We start from the raw sequence: 26556 nt of genomic DNA, 5'->3' as shown, positions 1-26556 counted from the left end.
GAAAGAGATAGGATGTAGCTGGAACTAGTTCTGCCATAAGATGTGCGTGTATCCTCATTTTGCAATAACTGAATTCACTCCTCTGTTGCGAAGCTTGCAGAAGGACGGGCTCTGCCTTAATAATAGTTTACAACACTACACGGAGAAGTCTTCTGTTGTTTCTATTGGCACATTAATGGTTTTAGGGTATTAATATCGATATATATATATATTGGGTTTGTATCAAGTAAAATGACGAATTTCCTTTACTTATAGACATTTCATTTAAAATTTATCTTCCAAGTGTTTTTCATTCTTCAATATGTTTTTATAGACACTAAAATAAAAAATTACCATTTCTATATATTCATATGTGAGCGAGAATTCGATGTTACTAGTTGCAGTCAAAACAAATATATGAATTACTAATTTGGTGTTAGTAATATTTGATTTATCTGTCTATGCTTATTCATATGCCAATATATTTCATGGAAAAGGCGGCGAGCTGGCAGAAACATTGGTACGCCGGCCGAAATGGTAAGCGGTATTTCGTCTGCCGCTGCGTTCTGAGTTCAAATTCCGCCGATGTCGACTTTGCCTTTCATCCTTTCGGGGTCGATAAATTAAGTACCAGTTACGCACTGGGGTCGATGTAATCGACTTAATCTGTTTGTCTGTCCTTGTTTGTCCCCTCAGTGTTTAGCCCCTTGTGGGTAGTAAAGAAATAGGTATTTCGTCTGCCGCTACGTTCTGAGTTCAAATTTCGCCGAGGCCGACTTTGCCGACCTTGTACCAAAATACCGCCGAGGTCGACTTTGCTGGCCTTGTACCAAAATTTGAAACTAATATGTACTGTGAGACGAAATATGGAATCGATGAAAGGTTCGAGTACGCGCGTTGAAATAATACGTATCACATAATACTTACGTAGATAATATCGGATATTGTGAGCGGCAACGTCAACATATCCATATACACAACATGTAACCATACGCTGGAATAATGTTGTTTACAACGTTCAGGCTTACGAGAGTAATAAATAACGTGTGCTATATGAAAACGTGTGAAAAAAATATACACAGAATGTGTAAGAGTACGTAAAACAAGAATAAAGCATACGTAATAAACCTTTTGTCATAAAGCGTATGCAACTCAATAGTTCAGAATATCTTTCTGGATGAATCTGAAAATATGAACGTATGGAAATATCATTCACATCAGATGTGAAACGTTTCTTTTGATCTGTCAACTATTGGAAGGAAAATTTTAAAGATGCCAAGATACGTTTATCTTATGTCGAAGTATCCCACCAAAACCACAGGCATTCGATAAAGGTCATAGCAAGTTCTCATTTCTCATCTCTCTATGTACATATATATGATATCTCTCTTTCTTTTCTCACCCCACCTCGCTCTCTCATATATAGATATACATACACATTCATAGGTACATGTATATATATATATATATATATATATATATGTATATATATATATACTTTCTCTACTTATTTTTTGCACCATCATTATATAAATCTTGTATATTATTAATAAGCATATAAAACACACATTGAATGTGTGTGTGAGTGCGGATGCACGCTGACAAATTATAGATATCCATATATTCATACACATGCATACGTCTAAATCTGCCTCTCTTTCTCTTCATATACAGACATAAATACAAATGTGTGTATATATATATATATATATATATATATATATATATATATATATACACATAAATACTATTATATATATACATATACACACCATATATATGTGTGTGTGTGTGTGTTCATATATATATATATATACATATATATATTCATACTCATATGTGTGTACATTATGTACGTATATACTCATACCTACGTATGTATACATATGCAAACACACATAACAGCTCTCTAGTTTAAGCAGTTTCTTTTTTCTCTTCTTTTCATTATTCGTTCTTGAAAAATATGCCAAACCCTAGAAGAATTTTACTTATAATCATAGAAGGTCATGAAAAAATTTTTTGATATTTTTTCATCCTTGAGTTTTTTCAAAGAATCTCTGGAAGGTTGCCTTCATTATTCTACTCTCTTTCAACTCACTCCTCCCACTTACCTCTCCTCTTTCTCTCTATCTATCTCTCTATCTCGTCTGTTTATTCTAATTTTTCTACTGACATTGATATTTTGTTTATTATTTTGATTTTGATTAAATGATTTGTTTGTTTTTTTAGTTTCGTACATTTCATTGTTCTGATCATATATATGTGTGTGTTTGTGTACAGATATATATATAAACACACATATATATGTATATATATATATACATATACACACACATATATTTATAAAAATATATACATGCATACATACATATATATATATATATATAATATATATATATACATATACACACACATATATTTATAAAAATATATACATGCATACATACATATATATATATATATATATTTTTATGAATACATATACATATTTTGTATATGTACATATATATCATTATATAATTAAATGTATATATAAGCATGTGCACATATATATGTGTGTATGTGTGTGTGTATAAGCGTGTATTCACGAATGTGAGAGAGAGAGCGTGTATATATATATATATATATATATATATATATATATATATATATATATATATATAATTGTGTGTAAGTGTGTGTGTGTCAGAAATTCAGTATTCTCTCAAGACACAAATCAAAATACATCACAATACAGACTTCAGCTTATGAAATGGAGACAAGTTACAGAAAGTAAAACTTGGCCCCATAACAAAACCCGTGTTCAAGATGCATAGAATTTTTATACAAATGCTGAAGAATACGTTGACAAACTAATATTAACTCAGATTATGAATGTAATAATTCTCAGACTACAATATATAAGTTTTCTGTATTAAACTCGTAATTACTTGTATGTTAAAAATAAGTATTCGTTTATAGGAGCGACACATCTGTGCGTAATATTTTAAGATCCTTCTGTAAGCCCCTTGAGTTATGGTTCTAATATTCTTCTCTACTCAAGTACGTAATTGCTCTTAATTTATGGACCCCGAAAGGATGAAAGTCGACCTCGGCAGAATTTGAACTCAGGACGTAATTATGGTTCTAATATTGAAATACAAGTAGGCGGTGAGCAGACAGAATCGTTAGCACACCGGCTGAAATGCTTAGCGGCATTTCGTCTGCCGCTACATTCTGAGTTGAAATTCTGCCGAGGTCCACTTTGCCTTTCATCCTTTCGGGGTCGACAAATTAAGTACCAGGTACGCACTGGGGTCGATGTAATCGACTTAATACCTATGTCTGTCCTCGTTTGTCTCCTCTATGTTTAGCCCCTTGTGGGCAATAAAGAAATAAGAATCATTAGCACACCGGGCGAAATGATTTACGGCATTTCGTCCGTGTTTGCGTTCTGAGTTCAAATTCCGTCGAGCGCGACTTTGTGTTTGATACATTCGGGATTGATGAGATAAGTTCCCGTTTAACGCTGGGGGCGACGTAATCGACTAACACCCACCTACTCTGACATTGCTGGCCTCGTGACAAAATTTGAAATTAATATTGGGTCTATAATCGTATTAGTTAAAAGTTCAATTACATAACGCACTGTTATATCTTGTAACGGACCCTTTTAGTAAAATCCTTATTAAAGGTATGTACGTAGAGTATTGCTCCCCTATATAAAATAAGCGTAAAACAAGCAAGTAACAAGGTATATTAAGTTTCATTCACGTAAAAAGAATGTTCTGAAAACTGGATTCACTGTTTAGTTTATATAAAATGGCAACGTGATAATACAAAGCGTACAAATACCATGAGCTAGTTATAAAAAGAAATTAAAGGATACAAGGGGAAGAATAGAGGGATAAACGAATTTTAAATCAATTATATGAATAGGGAACCTATGTTGGATTTTGTTTAGATATACGCACAAGAATAATGAGTGTACACGCAACACACAGACACACACAAACGGCCGAAACAAAAGGTAAAGAAATGTTGATAGATATATGTATGTATATGTGTATGTATATATGTTTTAGACTATGTAAATAATGGATTTCTGAGTGTACTACGTAGGTTTAGCTTTTTGTGTTATATAAAGGTTTTGATGGCGAACATTCCTCGTGGGTATTATGTTTCTCTAAACAAAATACATAATTAATTAGAAAAGGAAAATGAAATCGGCGACTGTAGAGAAACAAAAACAATGAAAAAAATAACAAACAAAGGAAAAGAAAATCAAATATTAAGAAGTAACGAGTATACAGACTATATAACTTTTGCAATAACAAAATATTCATGACATTACTACTCGTGTTTTTGCTAGAAATAACATTCTTATATAGGCACAAGTCCTGAAATTTGGAGAAGAACCAGTCGATTACATCATATCCAGTGGTACGTATTTTATGGAGCCCAAAACGATGAAAGATACAGTTGACCTCAGCTGAATTTGAACCAAGAGTGCAAAGCTGGAAGACATGTCGCTAAGTACAGGGGTATTACATCTCACAAAATATGTTTAACCAGGGGAATAACAAGTCTTTCCTATGCGAAGTAAGCTTAGCCGAAAAGGTAGTTATCCATCTTAAACTTCGCCATTCACCCTTTCGGGGTCGATAAAATAAGTACTAATTGAGCTCTGAGGTCATTTTAATCGACTAGTCAAGGCACCCATCCCAAATGTGTTGGCCTTAGAATTTGAAATTATTATTATTATAAGGCGGTGAGCTAGCAGAACTGTTAGCACGCCGGGCGAAATACTTAGCGGCATTTCGTCCGTCTGCATGTTCTGAATTCAAATTCCGCCTGGGTCGACTTTGCCTTTCATCCTTTCGGGGTCGCTAAAATAAGTACCAGTTGAACACTCGGGTCTATGTAATCGACTTATCCCCTCTCTCAAAATTGTTGTCTTTGCGGCAAAATTTGAAAACATTATTGTAGTAGTAGTAGTAGTAGTAGTAGTAGTAGTAGTAAGTTATGAAAAGAAAAGAGAACATTAATAAGCTTTAGTCAGAGAAAAGTTTACATTCCTGAACGAGTCAGATCTAAGCTGAGATAAGTCACTACAACAGTAGAAATAATAATAATAATAATAATAATAATAATAATAATAATAATAATAATAATAATAATAATAAGAAGAAGAAGAAGAAGAAGAAGAAGAAGAAGAAGAAGATAAGTTAAGAAACATTTTAACACTGATATGTATATATCTGTGTGTGTACAGCAATCTCTGTCTTGCTTAACGCTTTAACAATAAGCTCTCTAAATCAAGACAGACATGGATGCTCGCACTTGAGTGTGTATGTGGTTAGGATACCTAAGTGTGTTTTGCATTTGTGTTGGTGAATATACGGGTGTGAATAGAGAGAGTAGCTTTCAAAGAAAAATAAAATACATGCATTTATATGGGTTTGTTAATAGCGTGCGACATGAACATGGAATTAACCGTGTGCAAATGCAAGCACGAATCCATTCGTCTGTCTATCTATCTATCTATCTTCCCATTATCTATCTATCTATCTATCTATCTATCTATCTATCTATCTATCTATCTATCTATCTATCTATCTATCTATCTATCTATCTCTATCTATCTATATCTATATCTCTGTTTATCTATGTATTTATCTATCTATATATCTATCTATCTGTATATGTGTGTTTATGTGCGTAAATATATACATGTTACACACACACATATGTACATACGCACAAACACACGTGTACATACACACACATATGTACTTACACTTACTCATTCGTATGTACACACATATAAACATATGTGTATATATCATATCGTTGATTCCTAGTTTTGTTCTCGCATGTGTACTTAGTTAAAGAACAGAGAGGAAAAGGCGGGAGAATGTGATAATCAACAAGAGAAGATAGTAAAATTCGAAGGCAGACCAGAAAGAAAGAAGGATTCATATTGAAAGACATGAGATATACAGTGTGCTGGGGTTGCAGGTGATTTTTCGGGAGATATCACTCAGTGAATTGGTTGTAATGACAGGATGTTCCTTAAAGAAAACTTCCATGGACGTCTGACAGTTCTGTTTGTCTTGCTTCACCCAAATTTTCCATTATATCTGCAGGGACGTTTTCAAGTTTATTTTGTATTCATTAAGATGTATTATTGTTTATGCACCTGCTGTAACGGTGTATTTCCTTCTCTTCAGTTTTTAATGTATTATACTCACATACACAAATATATACAGATAAAGGCTTACGCACGCATGTTCTCAACACCCATCTCTCTCTCTCTCTCTCTCTCTCACCCTCTCTTTTCCTTATTCCTCCCGCTCTCAAGAATAATCACGTGATTGCGAACATTTCAGAGCAACACACGTATGTATACATAATTAGGTATCTCAGCCAGCACACGAGAGTATTTGCGAATGTGTATGTATGTTTATATGATAATAAATATATTTAGATTATTTCGTATAGACAAATATACATGCCAATGTGTGTGTACGTATGTATGTATATATATATATATATATATATATATATATAATATATATATATATATATATATATATATATAATATATATATATATATATATATATATATTATATATATATATATATATATGTATATGTATACATTAAAATATATTTATATTATTATTTATATCTATTTGTATATATGACCTAGAATCTCTCTCTCTCACATGAATATATGTATATATATATATATATATATATATATATAGCTAGCTGGATCTGTGCTCCTACATGTATATGTGTGTGTGTGTCCCCGTGTGTTTGAGTGTGTGTAATCTTAGACACACATCCTCTCGTTGTGCACACATGTATGTATGCTTGTGTGCATAAGCACGTTGATTTGCGTATATTTTTTTAGGCATATTTCGTTTGTCATTTTGATTTTAGGTACATAGATCAAACGCCATCTGTCTTACGTTGTATATTAGCGATATATAATGAATGTTTATATGTGCACCTTAAATTAATGGCAACGTATACCTTGTCAATAAGAAATCGGGCTGAATGAAAGCTGTTCTTTCTAATTGGATTAATGAAGCGTGAAGTTCCAATCTCAGTTATTCACTGCTTACAAGTTGAAATAATGATATTCTAGCATTAAAAAAGTTGTTTACTAACCTCTTGACCAAATAACACAAAAATGTAACTCTTCATAAAAACAAAATCAACAGGATCCATCACAATGTGTGTTATTTCTAAATACATATGCACAGGACAGTACAGGAAGAATAAAGTTGGTCAAATATTATGTAAATTGGACGGTTTAATGCAGAGTGTTAGCGTTTCGGATGTTAGACTTGCATCGTAAGAAAAGACACAAATGATCAAAGATAGAGAAGAAAAGTGAGTGGCAGGTAGAAACCAGGTGAAGTTTCTGTTCTATTCGTGCGAGTTAGAAACCGAAGAAGGAATGAGTGAATGCAAGTATCATTGTAATTGTTTTGAAGCGGGCATAATGTGGAGTGGATTGTACGTGTATAAGTGACGAGCGAAGGAATAAACGCATTGATGAACTACATGGTAAGGCCAGAGCAAGGTTGCGGTTGTCACCGTTGTGTGTGCATGTGTATGACTAAAGTACGTAAGGGTGGGAAAATATGTTTAGCAGAGGGAAGGTTGCCATAAAATTTGAAAATGAGTGAGAAATGCATAAGTTCTGTAGAGTGAAGGAAAATAAAAGAATTCAGTGAAAATGCGCAACAATAGTAAACAAAAGTCCAGTGAATTTACCAGATTTCAAAGAAGTGTCCCATGAACAGGTATAATCCATGGAAAAGTTGAAGCAACTGAGATAAAGAGGATGAACAGCCAGATGTTGTAAACAGGTCAATAGAAAAAAAAAAATGGAGCGTGGACTTTTTTTTATTGGAAGTGGCGTAGAAGGGAAAAGAAAGAAAATAAGGACCGCGTGAGTAAGGGAGGATTGTCACGCCAAAGATAAGGTAGTGGTCAAGCAGGCGTGACAGGAAGAGAGGTAGAAGTAGTTGAGTGATAGTTATAAAATAAGATGTCTGTATACACGCGTGTATCGTAGTGAATAAATAGCTAAAGAGTGGAGGACATATGTTTGAGAGTTCTAGTTGGTGAGATATGTATGTAGGTCTATACATGTGTGAGTGTATGTGAGGAGCAAGTATTTGGGAGAGAAAATAATACTATTATAATCATTTTCTCTCTATATCTTAGGACGTGAAATTCTTTAACATTCTAAGTGACTATAACAGTTAGTGTGTATTTTTCAATGGCTAAAATGGCGCGCAAAAATTACTATAACCCTTTTGGCTATATGTTAGCATTTGAAAAATTTTCATCGCAACAACAATAACAATAACAGGACTTAGCTCGTACATATTTTATCAATACCACGAGAATTACATGAAAAAACAACAACAAAAAAACCCCGGAAATCTCAGTTTTCGTTTGATTTGATCTCGAGATTTAAACAAGCAAAATCACCTAGGCCTAAGCGTACGATATATTGCAGCGCTATCGTTTTCTCCATTATAATATTTCTTTACTCACACTAAATCCGTTATCCGCAAACAACTGTGTTACAAAAAAACGAAAAAAAAAAAAACAAAAGACAAACACACCCTCCCAAACGTAGCGAGCATTCCGCCTAAGTTGGCTGAACACACTTGATGACAGTGCTGCTATTGTTCTTTCATTGAGTGCACTAATAATATCGGTGTTTCTTACGTTCGATTCCAATGGATTCGATACCATTAAGTTCAAGCTGACTTGAGTGAAAGACTTTTATTCTAATTATCCCTCATTGTCCAAATACACCTCACACCGCCACCACAACCACTATGTATAGATTATCATGGTACGCCATAAAATTCTATTGTGCATGTATATATAAACACACACGTTATATATACATACACTCGAAGTGTTTTAAATACATATATATATTTACATATACACATACATACATACATATATATATATGTGTGTGTGTGTGTGAGTATGTGTGTATGCATGTATGTATAATCCATATGCGAATATATGTATGCTCATATATATATATCGTTCTCTTTTTCTCTCTCTTCTCACATGTAAAGTTCCACCCCTCCTCGTGTACTATAACGCTTCTCTTCTCAATTCTATATCATTTCCGAAGATTGGAAATACAATGATCTTCCTCTTCAAATTTTCAAAACTTTTTGATATTATTTCCAACAACATTCTCACTCTGTCCCTATAAATCTCTCTCTCTCTCACTTTTTCTCTATCACCATCTCTCTCTCTCTTCCTCTTGACTTAAGTCTGTCACACTTTCCCTCAGCTTACCTCTCTATTTCTATCGTATACTTTCTCATTCTGCTTAGCTGACACTAATAGGAGTCTAGTGTGCCATGCCAACAACAAGAAAAACAACAATAGCAGGCACCAGCAAAAATAATAAGAAAAATAAACACCAACAATAACAACACAAACAATAACAGTTCAGCAATTGTCCGGCCTAAAATAATCATTCGCGTACGAGTACAACCAAGTCGATTGGCGACAACGTGGAACAATGCGTTTTCATCATGTCTCATTGTTGTATGTAAGATCTCAGGTGTTTCCAAAGATCTATAGAATCAACTGTTTCTCTCTCCCCCTCTGCTTATAGAGAAATACATACATACGTATATGTATGTATGTATGTATATATATATGCATATGTGTATTATATATATATATATATATTATGTATGTATATATATATATATATATATAATATATATATATATATATATAATATATATATATATATATGCATATGTATATTATAAATATATTATGTATGTATCGAAATCCAATTGACACAAACTGAAGATTGATGACGTGGACAATGCCGATAAACCACATGACCACTCAGCCATGTTCAAACTTTCTATACATTTACCTACCAATGTATATAATGTTCAGTGCGCGAAGAAAACTAATAATGATATTACTATTACTAATACCACAACTACTAGTGCCCATGCTATTGGCATGCTATCTCCCCTCTTTCAAACTATCTTAAACTTATCTAATATCACCTCTCTATTTCGCTGACAATAACTTGCGATGTTTTAATTAATTGTTCTTGCTTAGTTAAAGCAAGTAAAGGGATATCAAATAAGTAATTTGTTTGTTCAGGTAGACAGGCGTCCAAATATATGTATATGTAGATATATCACAATGCTCACGCACACGTTCACACACGTACGTACATATATGCTTTGCTTAATGTATACAAACACACATACATATATACATATATATATATGTATGTATGTATGTATGCATGTATGTATGTATGTATGTATGTATGTATGTATGTATGTGCGTGTGTATATGTTTGTGTGTCTAAGTTTATCTCCCCATCATCACTTGACAACCGATGCTGGTGTGTTTACGTCCCTGTAAAGGTGGTGCTCCAGCATGACTGAATCAAGTAAAAGAGTAAATGACTCTGCTGAGCATTTTATCCGACGGCTAACGATTCTGCCAGGTCCCCGCTTTCCTCGTTACTTATGCGAAGGGGAAAATATATAGGAACTAATGCTTACATCCATGTAATTCTTGCTTTTTCCACTTAGTCTTGTACAGGTTTAGGTGGAAACGAACGTCTGTTATTAATCATGACAGTCTTCAAAATACATTAGTGTGTGAGAACCACTGGCATAAAAGAATATGGAAACTTATTCTAAGTGAGGCATTTGAAAACAGGATCGAACCTCAGAACTAAGGTCTCTGCTTAATCGTTCAACCAGCAAAAATAACCGCTAAATTCCCTGAAAATCACGTCTCATTACCATACGAAAAGTAATGATGCGTTAAACAATGTAGGATGCGACGCGAAAACAGGGAAGGATGGTCAAGAAAGGAACGCTTTTATTATATAGTTCAGCTCAATCACGACTAGCACGGGACTCAGCAACAATAACATCATGAAAGCAAAATTGAAAGGGAAGCAAAATAAAACAAATATTAAACAAACACACCTGCGTTGTTATCACGGTTTAATTACAATCAAGTAATTACCTGGATAATGTTTCATTCACTTATTTGCTACCATTACTCTCACATACATACATACATACATACATACATACATACATACATCATACATACATACACACATACATACATATACAAACACGCATACATATATACAAGCATATATACATATACCTGTATATATATGTATATATACACATACATACATATATATATACATATATATAAATATATATGCACATACATGCATATATATATATATATATGCATAAAGATATATATCTATACATAAATATATATATGCATATGTATATATTTTATAAATATGTACACATATATACATACAAATACATACACATATGTGTATATATATATATGGAAAGCGAACGTTAAACGATGATGATGATATATATATATGCATTTAAACACAAATGTATGTATGCATTTATTCACATATATGCATATATCTCCAGGCATATGCATTTATGTATTTCTACACACACACACACATGCATATACACACACATACACACACATACATACTCACATAAAATCCACACGTATTCACTAACGTATGTAGACACGTGCAAACACACAGGCACAATCGGGCAAGATTCAACAAAATGGAAGAAACTAAGTGTATAAGCACTGCGTATGTATGAGAGAGAGAGGGGGGAGGAGGATGGGAAGGAGGATGGGGAGGAGAAGGAGGAGAAGGAGGAGGAGGAGGAGGAAGAGAAAGTATATGTGAGCTTTATTATTTCTATGATTTGATATGACATGGTTACATGTATAATTCTGCATCCCACACACTCTCTCACTCTCTTTGTTTCTCTCTCACTCTCCCACTCTCTTTGTTTCTCTCTCACTCTCCCTTTTTATTATATTTCTATTTTTCACGAAAGCATATATAAACGATCAATAACTCACAAAGAGAGGGAAATACAGAAGCAGAACGAGAGTGAGCAAGATGCAGAGAGCAAAAGATGATAAATGGCAAGAGAAAAGAGAAACAGAACGACAGAGAGAGTTGAATGACAAAGAAAGAATGAGATGTCATATGAAGAGGTGTATCTATTCTTACTTACCATACAACGATACATGTTTTGATCAGCACTCAATGAATCTCCGGTAAACTTTCCATATAACATTTTATCTCCATTGTTCCAGGTTGCTAAGCACTGGAAGTCAAGCACTGAAAGAAGACAATGATAGAAAAATGTATGAAAATCTAAAGCGCATCGTAAAATAACATACATCAATGACCTTCAAGCACAGCAACAAGGTACATCGCATGAACTAAATAACGAAATAACTATATAAGTGTGTATAATGTAGGCACACACATGTAGGCATGCATATATATATATATATATATATATATATATATATATATATATGTATACACACATAGATTTTTATTCGTATATATTGTGCCCGATAGCGTGTAAGCATATACATATATAGTTAATTATGCTTGTCATATATGTGAATTTCCATATTTGTTTCAGCGCAATACCTGCATATATTCTTGTGAGATAGATAGCAAGATAAGCAGAGAAGAGGGGACATATTTATCTTACTTTAGTGCTTGAGTAAACGGTAATATATATATATATATATATATATACATATAAATATATATGTATATGTATAATATGCATATATATATATATATATATTGCCATATTTGCTCTCCCCGTGTAGTACGATGTCTAACTTCACTGACATGCATACTTGTAACAGATTATTTGACGTTTCACTTTTTTCAAAGTAGCTAATCAAACGAGTTACTGTCGTGAATTTTGTTGTCCTTTAACCAATTTCTGATATCTTTTTCGGCGGAATTCTATCTGTGAGTACACTACAGCAGGTGACCTTGCTTGTAGCTTTTAATTACGTGAGGTTTTGCACAATTCTTGCTATCCTGTTGGTTAAAACCACAAAGTGTACTCTCCGCTTGGCTATTATTTCACTAATAGAAAGTGAGCTGTCTTTTAAGGCTATCGAGGTCTAATTACGGGTACTTCATACTTAGATGGCACCGTGGAAGCTACAATAGATTTGAATTCAATGCATTTTTATATCGGAAACAAGCGTAAGACAACGTGAATACATAAAACCTGTCCTTTTGAAATTCATTAAATTATAAACGCATACACGCACACACACACACGTGTATTTGTGAGGCACCGCTGTATACGTGTGTGTGTGTGTAAATGATAAATAGACGTAATTATTATCTAATTTTAATGAAAACGTTTTCTTTTTTTCAGTATTTTAACAAGGTCATGGTTTCTATTTAATCGCCTACTTAATGATAAAGACATGTTTCAACTATAATGATTTGTCTATTTATAACACAGAGAAGGAAATGTTATCGCACTCTGTTTTCTGTAAAAGAAACACATACACTGAGTTTTCAGATTAAAAGTCTTTAGAACATCTAGGTGCATTATTGCTTTAGTATTTTAAAGGGTATAGAAATATATAGAAGGGTATAGAAGTGTATAGAAGGGTATAGAAGTAAATGCCGGAAACTGAAAGCCGTTGGGCTGTGTCTAAATTTCACTAACTTTAAAACTACAATCATAATTTTCTTTCAACTGGCGAATTACCAGAATCATTAGCATGCCAGGTGAAATGCTTAGCGGCATGAGTTCAAACTCAGCCGAGGTCGACGTTGTCTTTCATTCTTTCGGGTTAGATAAGGCAAGCACTAATCTCACAGTGGGGTCGATGTTATGGAATAACCCCGCTCTCCCAAAATTTCATTTCTTGTGAATTTATTATAAATTATTATTATTATTATTATTATTATTATTATTATTATTATTATTATTATTATTATTATTATTATTATTATTATTATTATTATTATTATTATTATTATTATTATTATTAAGTTGGCTAGCTGGCTGAATCGTTAGGAACCCGAACAAAACGATTAGCAGCATTTCGTCTGTCTTTACGTTCTGAGTTCAAATAATGCCGAGGTCGACTCTTCCTTTCATTTTGGGGGTCGATAATATAAATAGCAACAGGACACAAAGATCGGTGAAATCGACTAGCCCCCTCCACAATCCCTTGAGAAATTTCACGCCTGGTCTATGTAGTTGAACAAACGTTCGTTATTATTAGGCTTCGAAATATGAAGTTTGTGGTCATCCAATCTTTCTGTTTTTACATGAAATGAGAATATTAGTTTTGGTAGGGAAACGTGAGGAAAAGATTGCGAATAAGAAATGTAAATTGTTTCCAGCCGCCTAAGTTTGGAATCCAGAAGGAATATCGAGCAGTTTTGATACATCGTATATGATGCGTATAGCAACTAACAACTACCGACACAAGGAAATGTTAAACGAAACATTGTTGATATATACGTTGAATCTAACTTGTTTCGAAGCCTCCATTTCAATGCCTGGCTAGAAAATGAAGGCGTCGAGTTCTGGCAACGTAATGAATTCGCCACGTGTTCACGCATGATTAATTTTTTAGCCACCTCTCCGGAAACTATCATTATCGTAGAAAAGATGCATTAACGTATGATAATGGCATGTGCATGTAACTTATGCTTGGTTTTGTATGCTTGCATGATGCGTACATGTCATACGAATATCAAGTGTATTATTTCAATGATTGCATTGTATAAGAGGTATTTTCGTCCTGGTCGTGTGTGTGAATGTGTGTACTTGTGGCTGTGGTGTATTGGGTGGGTAAGATCGATGCATACAAAGAGTGGTTTTCAATGTCCCATACAGTACAAAGTAGGACTGCAGAGATGACTAATAGGGTTACACTAACGGCTGGACAAAACAGTTTTTTTCTTAACTTTCTGTTCTAAGTTCAGGTTTTCGTGGCCTGATTTTCTCCTGATCATGAAGAATAGTACCATTGGCCTGATTTTTCGCTGATCATGAAGAATAGTACCAGCAATACACTGCAGTTCATTGATTTGCTTCCTCTACATATAAAAGTGAACAGACTCAAACAAATCATTTGTTAGAGCTGGGGGAAACGGTGACGTAAATAAAGTAATCACATTAAACGCTCGAATTAGAAGATATATTTTTTTCAATATCTGTCTGTTGCTATTCTATTTCATGCTTAAGAAACACACAATCGCCTCAATATCATATTTATTTTTACATAATTGAATAGTGACAGAAGTGGTGTCTTTAACATATGTTGTATATTTTAATTAATTCTCATATAATTCTCTAATATCGAGTATCAGCTCTATAACAGCAACGTAGCTAATTGAAATAAAACATCTTGTCCAACTTCAAATATATCTGTGAAGTATTTTAATAGTTACAGATTACAGATAATTCCTCTTGAGATGTTTAAAATTGGTACTGATATTAGAATATCTTATGCTTTTGTCTTCATCTTATAAATATAGACGCCGAGAACAATAAGAACGCTTTTATCTTTTTATTCGCTGTAGATAGTGGACTGTAGCCATGCTGGGGCACCGCCTAGAACGGTTAAACAAGACAAATCGACCAAACTACGTATTTATATCTGGTAATTTATAGACAGACCTCTAGGTTTCTATGACGAGCCTACGAAACCTCAAGTTGTTCTAAAACATATATAATTTATACTGGATTTGTTGAGTGCTTGTTTTCTTTCATTTATCCATTCCCACATCTCTCTCTCTCTCCCTCTCTCTCTCTCTCTCTTTCTCGATCAGATGTTAAACGCCATTGAATAAATCTCCATTTTAACCTGAACGAGGAAGTTTCAATAATGATGACAGGAAACCAGAGTTTCGTATAAAAAATTCAACTCTACGACTGGTATTGAGTTCTTCAGAATTGTGTAACACTAAAAGTGTTTGAGCACGCGTGTATATATATATATATATATATATATATATATATATATATATATATATATATATATACATAATGTGTGTATAAATGCGTACATGTGCATAGTCCTTTTATTTATTTTATATTGTTTATTATTTTTTTTTCTGGGTAGCGAATTAGCTGTTTTCTGAGCGAACGAAAATATTTCCTCATTAAAAATAATTCACAGCGTATATATTCCTTAAGTAAAATTGGTTTTATTGAAAAAATAAACAGCATTGAATAATTGTCTATATTCTGAGAATAGCAATGTAAATAATTTACGGCATGAAGACTAAACCAAAACGACTAGTTTTGGTTTTCATATCGTTTTTGCTGTTTGTCTTTATTTATTTATATTCTTACTATACTTTATATTTACGAAAAAAAAGTTGGTGTCTATCTTCGATGAGTAAATTGCGTAGATCGATGTGTCCGTATCGTATGGCTGAGTAATCTGGAGGTGTATGCATGAAGACAAATAGTCGTGTGTGTATGTGTGTGTGTGCATATATATATATATATATATATATATATATATATATATATATATACATCCACACACACACACGTATACAAATATACATACATACGCATACATACATATGTACGTAGTAGATATATACATATACATACATACATGCATACATACGTACGTACATATATATATATATACACACATCCACACACACACGTATACATATATACGTACATACATACATACGCATACATACATACGTACGTAGTAGATATATACATATACATACATGCATGCATACGTACGTACATACATATATACATAAATACATACGTACGCACATACATACATACATGCATACATACATAATACATACACGCACACACATAGACACACATACACACACATATATATATACACTCACACACACATACATACAGAGTAAGGGAATCATATATAGACGCATGCACACGTGTGAGCTGACTTTCATTTGAATGTGCTTAGGAAGAGATCTGCTGAATTTTTATACCGATGTTGGCACGAATGATGCCATAGAACTCGTCGATTTAATGACTTGTACAAGGGTATATGTGATTGCTGACTTAATGGTATACCTCTTCTTGCTAAAACGGGAGGTAGAAAAGGAAAATAATAGTGCCAGAAAATGTATGAAAGATTCTCTTCTAATTAATTTGGGTACCGTTGAAAATTTCGAATGTTTCCAAATAATGGCGCATAGAAAGGTTTTCTACAAATTTATTCACATTTACACGTTCAGCAGTAAGAAGAGAAAAAGATAATAGTCTGGCTGGTTTCTTCAGTTCCACAGCGAATAGGCAATGGTTTCTAATGCTTTTATGTATTTATTTATTTTTTTTTCAGATTAAATTTTATCCCATATAACGATTGTTTGCAATTCTGATGGAGTATATATGCACATGCACACAGACATAGACAAAAACAAATTTTATACATTTGTGGGGGGTGGGGGGGTGCACACATTTGTGTGTTCGTGTTCATGCATGTGTTCGTTCATATATATGTATATATGTGTATATATATGTACATATATATGTGTGTGTGTGTATATATATATATATGTAGAGAGAGATAGAAAGAGGGATAGATAGTTAGATAGATAGATAGATCGATGTATAGATAGATGGATAGACAGACATACAGACAGACAGACAAACATACAGACATATAGATAGATAGATAGATAGATAGATAGATAGATAGATAGATAGATAGATAGATAGATAGATAGATAGACAGACAGTGGAGAATGTATGTATCGTCTGTAAAGACACGAAAACTGGCGATGGCAAAATCCAATGCAGCAGCCACACACACACACAGACACACACACACATAGTGGGGAGAGAATGTAGAGAGAGAAAGAAGAAATGAATTACATAAAGAGAATGTATGTGATGTATAAAGAGAATGTATGAATGTGTGCGTGTGTATGTATGTATGTTTGCTTTCTGTGCAAATAACAGGTTGTTACCTTTTTCTGTTGTTTCCGGATTTCCATTACATTTTCTAAAATGGAATTTAAATCGCGAGTTATCTGCACATTCTCGCATCTGTGAAAACGGTTTGCTGCAGTTCACACTTCCGTTCATGTAGCGGAAGAAGTAACTACCTTGAAACGGACATGGTACAGGCACACTGGGAACTGTAATAAGAAAAGAGAGAAGGAAATCAAGATTAGACATGAAATCTACTTACAATATGTTTGCATATGTTGGTAATACCCCTCATTAAAATATATGCTTGTAAAGGTTTGCTAGAGATAGTACCTATATGCTCATATCTATCAATATAAATCATGGGATCAATTTAAGGAAAAACAATTTGCTGTTTGATGGGTCATGGAAATAAATGGCAGGATTTTCCACAAAGCATGCACTGTCGTATTCAAAATAAGAAGGTTAATGAAGTCCAAGATTAATAACATATGAATACAATATAATATGTAATGTATTTGATCGTAGACCTTCTGTCGGCGTTGGACTAGAGCTAACAACAATTATAACAACATAAAGGCAAGGGCTGTGGTAAGAAGCTTGCTTCCAAACTACACGGTTCTGGGTTCAGTCCCACTGCATAGCACTTTGGGAAAGTGTCTTTTACCAGAGCCTCGGGATGATTAAAGCTTTATGCTTGGATTTGGAAGACGTGAACTGAAAAATCCCAGCGCATATGTGTGTGTGTGTGCGCGTGCTCGTGTGTTTATCCCTCCACCATCGCTTTATAACCATTGTTGGTGTGTTTACGACCCCGTAAATAGGCGATTCAGCAAAATAGAATGATAAAATGAATACTAGGCTTACACAGAATAAATCCTGGGGTCGATTTGTTCGACTACAACCTTATAACGCGGCGCTCCAGCATGACCGCAGTCAGATGACTAGAACATATGAAAGAATAAATAAATAACATGTAATTTTGCATGACAGCTTAACCTGCTGGGGTTAACTGCCAAACCTTGCGTAAATCACACCCTAAAATCTCCACTTAGGGAGAATGTGCTAGAAAATGTAGACCGAGATTATGTCTGTAAAAGGAATAACAAGAAAGCGCTATATATTAAACACGGTAACAAAATGCCTGGCAGTCTTTCTTCTGCCGGTATATGCTTCTAAGTTCCAATTACGCCGAAGTCAATTTCGACTTGCTTTCCCTCAGGGTCGATAAAGTAAATATCAGTTGAGCACTGAGGTCAATGTAATCGAATTTCCCCCTCCCCGCAAAACTTCTAGCTTTATGCCAAAAATTTGAAAAAAATAATAGTTATTAGTATTAATATTTGTTTATTTATTTTATCTAGTTGTAATTCAGTCAATAACAAAGTAATCGATTTAGAATGAAAGTTTTGGTATGATAGAATAAAAAAAGATGTAACAATATAAATGTTACCTCTGCAATTGAGGTCATTAGCCAACTTCTCACAGAGACGCCAACCCACCACATTCATTCATTCGTTATTTCGTTAACTATAGGGCCTGAGTGCATTTCTAAATATATATTATAAGATACACGCGCAAGTGTAAACATAAACTCGCGCATACATATACGGCCACAAGCTTGTTAATGGGTGAAAAATTTGCAGTAAGAAATACACACATCTCACATACGTACACGAAAATACACATGCACAAAATGTATGTGTTTGTGTATTATGTATTATGTATGTATGTATGTATGTATGTATGTATGTATGGAGTGTATGCGTATTCGTACACGCACATAACTCACATACTGAGTCACAAAAGGAAACTGTGTTTATATTTTGCTTTACGAGGTACCATACGAATCTGCTTCTGTGCGGTAAATTACCTTCATGTGTTTGTATCTGTGCGGTTGTGTGTTTTTTGGGTGATTGTTTCTGTGTTTTTACGTCAAATTGTGTAAATATCTTTAGAAATTAGATAATTCCCGCTTCATTAGCTTTCATACAGCCATTCAATATGATCGTCTATGAAAAATGAATAAATTTATGTATGTGTACATATACGTGTTCGGGGAGTTTTAGCTCTCAAAAGAATATTGTATGTATGAGTGCGTGTGTGTGTCAGTGTGTGTGTGTGTGTGTGTGTGTGTATGTGTGTGTGTGCATTTAGATTTTGCATCCATATCCATATATGTTTGCGTGGGCGTATATGTGTAAAATAAATTGTTTAATGCTACTCCGCCCAAACCGCACACTTTCTGATTTCTCTCTGAAAGTAGTTCAACAACTGGATTTATGAAAAAAAAACAACCATATACCATCGGTTACAACACACAATGATGTTTATCTCCCTTTAGATTGCATTATCTGACTATAAGTGCATACGGACTGACAGGAAGATATAACATACATACATAGTGAATTAGGGAGATGCGCATTTGGTAGTATATGCAAGTGTGTGTATGTATATACCTGTGTATAATATGTATTTCAGTTTTAATATGCTTCACAAATGTTGCTTGGATGAGTAGACGCGAATCTAAATGGGAATATGCTAAAAAGCATTAACATAAATATAAAATATCTAATCATAAAACCATGAATTAGGAATCTAGGTAAGAGATCATGGGATACGTGTCGCATCACCTAATACAGGAGAATTATGAGGCTAAATATAAAAGATTTATTAATAATAATAATAATGATAATCCCATCTACTATAGACACAAGTGGAGGCGCAATGGCCAAGTGGTTAGGGCAGCGGACTCGCGGTCGGAGGATCGCGGTTTCGATTCCCAGACAAGGCGTTGTGTGTTTATTGAGCGAAAACACCTAAAGCTCCACGAATCTCCGGCAGTGGGGTGGTGACGACCCCTGTTGTACTCTTTCGCCCCAACTTTCTCTCACTCTCTCTTCCTGTTTCTCGGGTAACGCTGCGATGGACTGGCGTCCCGTCCAGCTGGGGGGGAACACATACGCCACAGAAACCGGGAAACCCGGCCCATGAGCCTGGCTAGTCTTGAAAAGAGCGCATGAAAAAAAAAAGACACAAGTACTGAAATTAGTGGGGAGGAGTTAAGTCGAACACATCGACCCAAATACTCAACTGGTACATAATTTATCGACTCTGAAAGAACGAAAGCTAAAGTGGACCTCGGTGGAATTTGAACTCGGAACGTAGCGACGGACGAAAGGCCGCTAAGCATTTTTTGTCCGGCGTGCTAACGATTCTGCTATGTCGCCGCCTCAATAATAACGACAATAATTATTCGAACAATAATAGTTTCAGATTTTGCCACAAGGGCAGTAATTTTGAAGTGGGGGATGAGTCAATTACATCGACTCCAGTGTTCAACTGGTAATTATTTAATCAACCCCGAAAGAATGAGAGGCAAAGTCGACTGACGAAATACTGCTAAGCATTTCACCCGGCGTGCTAACGTTTCTGTCAGCTCACACTATTATGATTGTTATTATTATTATTATTATTATTATTATTATTGATAATAATGATAATAATAATAATAATAATAATAATAATAATAATAATAACGGTAATAATCATTTATCAAGTTCTTGGCCCAAGATCAGCAATTCATTGGGTACTTCATGTTATCGACTCTAAAACGGTGAAAGCAAAGTTGATCTAGACGGGTTTGAACTCAGACTCTTGCCATTTTCTTAATTTTTTTCAAATTTTGGTACAGTGTCAGCAATTTTAAGGGGAAAGGAGAAGCCAATGATTGTGATCCCAGTACTTAACTGGTACAATATTTTATCGAAATTGAAAGGATGATAAACGAAGCTGACCGGCTGGATTTGAACTCAGAATGTATAGGTTCCGATCAGACGTGAGAGAAATCAATTTTCTGATGCTCTAACGCTTCTGTTTATTTCTATTAACATCGAACTGATAAATTAGAAGTCACTCTAAAAACGTAACAGCCATCTGTAGTGTGATATCTGATATATATATAATATATATATATATATATATATATTATATATATATATATATATTAGAAGAAATGTGGTAATCAGAAATTCAGATGGTTTTATATTTTCAGATATTTATATATATGAGGTACGGAGAGGGGGGATATTAAAAATAATAACAACGTGGATGATTGCAATTCCGAGACCAAGAATACGGTGACTCATATTAGAATTGGATATTATCAAGAGTAAGTAAATGAACCTCTCTATATGCTAAAAACTACAGCCGGAATTTCCTGCAAAGAAATTGTCGTCTTGAACAACGAAGGTGATCACATAGGGTTACGGAAAAAAAGACCTATTGAAACCCCTACAAAAAACAAAAAAGAAATAAAACACTGATCTTAACTAGAAATATTTTGATTCTAGGTATTCGCAATCTCTACTGTAGAAAATCATCATCATTATCATCATAATCGTAGTCGTTGTCGTCGCTGTTATTGTTCTCGTGGTTGTCGTCATCGAAATATTTGCTCGGCGATTGTCAAAGTTTATACGGTAGTTTATTCTGCCTAGCTGGCGTTGTGGCTTGTTTGCTACATCCATTGTTCTGTTGTGAAAATCATGCCGAGCTATGTTTTCATATAGCTATTTAATAAGAATGACAACCATTCACACCAAGAGCACACGAGGAAGCTCAGACTACCGATAAATCTAGTTTAAACATAGGCTTCAGTTAAACTCGATGACGTCCATTGTTTAGCAGTTTCCTTTGTTCTAGCTATAATGTGCTTACGTTACGCTTTACTGTATATATAGACATAATAGTGAATAGATATATTCTATCTATCTATCATCTATCTATCTATCTATCTATCTACCTATCTTCTTAAATGTGTGAATGTATAAATATACATATACACATGCATATGTTTGTACGTACATTTAAACATATATATATATATATATATATATGTATGTATGTATATATGTAGCTTATATGTATATTTGCATTATATATAATATATATATATATATATATATATATATATATATATATATATATATATATATACATTCATACATACATATATATATATACATACATACATACATACATATATATATATCTATATATAAACCATTTACATAATCTATGCTGCAGACGCAGATAGGTGTGTTTCGAGTATTGTTTTAATGAATGTGACGACTCAACAGTGTGTAATTCTATTAAAATAAACACCTGTGATTAAGTACATGGTTAGAAACCCCGAGGCCTTGCTAACAAATTTGTCATAGAAGGAGTGACAATTACGTGATGTGTCCCTCCACCTTTTCTCACTTGTGGGATGACAGCCTGAATATGGGGACAAAAAAAATGGGTAAGAACCTATGCGAGTTCGATCAACCTCTTCGAAACATTACTCTTTTGCTCTTTTACTTGTTTCAGTAATTTGACTGTTGGCCATGCTGGAGCACCGCCTTTAGTCGAGCAAATCGACCCCAGGACTTATTCTTTGTAAGCCCACTACTTACTCTATCGGTCTCTTTTGCCGAACCGCTAAGTGACGGGTATGTAAACACACCGGCATCGGTTGTCAAACGATGTTGGGGTGTGGGGGTGGAAAACACAGATACACAAACATATACACACATACATACATACATACATACATATATATATATATATATATACGACGGGATTCTTTCAGTTTCCGTCAACCAAATCCACTCGCAAGGCTTTGGTCGGCCCGAGGCTATAGTAGAAGACACTTGCCCAAGGTGCCACGCAGTGGGATTGAACCCGGAACCATGTGGTTGGTAAGCAACTACTTACCACACAGCCACTCCTGCGCCTGTGCAAAAAGCCACCAATTTAGGGGTGGGGTGAAGGTTAAGTCGATTACATTCATCTCTAATGATCGACTGGTACTTATTTTATCGAACCCAACAAAAGGATGAAAGGCGAAGTCGACACCGGCGGCATTTGAGTTCAGAACGTAAAGACGGAAGAAATGTAACGATTCTGCCAGGTGATCCGCTTCAACCTGTTCTAAATATTAACCATTATTTCATCAAATGAGTCTGATGTTCCTTCAATTTCGATAACGTGGTCGAATAAAATGTAGGAAGGTAATGGATCGAACAGCCTGTAACACAAGACTGTAGCATATAAGAGTTTGAACAGTATTTCAGTATGGATGTTCTACCTGCTTCCTTGATAGGAATACTAACCACGAGGCTCGAAGCAGGTTTCTGCTATAAAGACGAACCTTGGATATTTCTGGTGCAGTTTTGACAATATCTTGTATGTGGGATCAATATGAGATTTAGTTTGTACGTATGTATGTATGTATGTATGTTTATGTATGTATGAATGCATGCAGCATGCAAGCCTGGAGATACGTGCGTGTTTTAAAATGCAATTCTTCTGCAAAAGTTCTGATCAATTATGCTATCTTTCTTCAAAGTAATCTTGAAGATGTGTGCTCGTATACAAACATACACATATATGTGTGTACATATATATATCTATACATATATACATATATATATTATAAATATATACATGTATATATATATATGCGTGTGTTTATATGTGTTTATATATATTATATATATATATGTATATATATCTATTATATATATGTATGTATATGTGTGAATGCATGAATGTGTGTATGTATCTCTCTCTCTCTATCTATATATATATATATATACATACATATATATATATATATATATATGTGTGTATGTATGTATATATATATGTGTGTGCGTGTGTGTGTATGTATGTGTGTATATGTGTATATATCTGTATTATTCAAACAGATTTTAAAGGTTAGTTATCCATAAATAGCCGTACAAATTTTCATACTCATGCACACACATTCAAATACACACACACACACACACACACATATGAATGTACAAACATGTTTACCTGGTTACACATATAGACCAGAGGAGGGAAAGAAGGAGACAAAAAGAAGAAAGAATCAAACGGAATGGATATATATATATATATATATATATATATATATATATATATATATACACACATTCTCGCTTAAAGTCAGCTTCTAATGCAACGAGCATCAATAGAAATCTCTTGTAGTACTTCTTTGTAATGGAGAATCTTTACAAGTTAAGTATTTGTAGATTTGAAAATGTGTCCATTGATTGGAGCGAGCGTAAAATAAATGATGCTTTAGGTTATGTTTTTTGAATATTTACGCTATTTTGTGATGAATTTAGTTTTTCAATACATATACTATATTTTAATTAAAAATTTAATTTTGTTATTAAAGTTTACACCAATATATAATGAACATGTATTAGCTTCGAATTGTCTTGTGGAAATCTGGATAATCAGTTGAGAGAACAAGAGAGAAGGAGACACTGAAACAAAGTCGGGATAGATAATGAGAGATAATAATAATAATAATAATAATAATAATAATAATAATAATAATAATATAATAATAATAAAAAGAGTAGGAGTGAAAAGGAGAGGGGAAGAAGGAAAGAAAGAAAGACTGAAGTATAGGAAAAGCTTATAATGATAAAACGCCAATTTAATTCAGGATAAATGTGTGGTGATTTATTTGAAAATCTAGTTAGAATGAGTCATGTTAAGTCTGATGTACTTTCGAAATGTTCAACAAGAAGCTGATAGAGTAGATATGAAATGGAAATGTGGTAAGATGGCAGCTAGTAAACCCAGGAATATATCCTCGAAAGTCAGTAATCAGAAACATCAGTCGCATGATCAGAGGCATCCACTTGACTGACTACACGTGATTATTGAGTCATCTTTTGGAAAGATTCACAGAGAGGACATCGAATTGATGCTGGAAACCTGAAGTGCAATCATCAGTATTTTTGTTGTTCGTTTTACAGAAAGAGAGATCTCTATAACAGACACTTGTCACACTAGTATATATAATGACCAAAATGATACGAAATTATTTTTCTAATCATTAGATCTCGGGTTCGATCGCACAGAGTGGTACCGTGAGTTAGTGTTTTCATTCGTATACTTCGTTTATATGTAATCCTTGTGGAACTGGGTAAAAGTAATTATTTGAAAGAATGTTTGCTGTACTCTATGGCGTAATGCCCACAGTGTATCACACTAATTCTTTCTGAGGTTTACTTTAAGGACAGAAGTATAAAGTGAGTACTCGGCAATTTACATTTAATTAGCGTTTTAGCAGAGTGGTCGTTAAGGGCGCTAAGCAGAATCTTTCAAGACATTTGCCTGGTTTCACTGCGCTACGTTGAGGCTAACTTTACCTTTCATCTTTTCAAGGTCGATTAAGAAACAAGTAACACTTCGAGGCGTTGGGTTAGTGGAACTACAAGAAAAATGGATGCCTTGCAGTATTTTTTCTCCAGCTCATTACGTTCTGAGTTTCAGTCTCAATATAGACTACTTGGTTAGTAAACTCAGTTTCTTGGTTACCCTTAGTAGTTCTCTTGTAGTGGAGTGGATTCTACTAAGCATTCGCAGCAGGACACCGCTACTAGAAGATCTTCATCTCCCCCACTTTTCCTTCCTCCAAGAAGTCTCGGAGGCTCTATCAGGGGTTATTGGCACTACGCACTTTTCTGACTTAGAAGTAAAAAACAAACAAACAAAACATAAATAAGCATACTGCTTAGGCGATGGGGATGATTGGTTAAATGAAATACTTATTATGAACACAGATTTAGGATAAATAGACTTTATTTAAATACTCTTTGCGAGGTGGACTATGCTATAGACAGTTCCTTGCTTTGACAAATTATTTCG

At 34.0% G+C, this 26556-nt stretch overlaps 1 protein-coding gene across 1 annotated transcript in view; it reads right to left on the bottom strand.

The window, feature by feature from the left end:
* Positions 1 to 26556, bottom strand: part of LOC115218431 — a 598209-nt gene that overhangs the window by 67226 nt on the left and 504427 nt on the right. Inside the window, exons 5-6 of the mRNA XM_029788240.2 lie at positions 17874 to 18044; positions 12112 to 12218 (exon numbers count right to left, since the gene is read on the bottom strand). Of these exons, the coding sequence (XP_029644100.1) occupies positions 12112 to 12218; positions 17874 to 18044 (278 nt within the window). The remainder of the gene's footprint in view (positions 1 to 12111; positions 12219 to 17873; positions 18045 to 26556) is intronic.

Source organism: Octopus sinensis, linkage group LG13 (genome assembly GCF_006345805.1).
Source record: "Octopus sinensis linkage group LG13, ASM634580v1, whole genome shotgun sequence".
Taxonomy (NCBI): Eukaryota; Metazoa; Mollusca; class Cephalopoda; order Octopoda; family Octopodidae; genus Octopus; species Octopus sinensis.
Note: the sequence above shows the minus strand (reverse complement) of the source record. Positions and strands in the feature narration are given on the sequence as shown.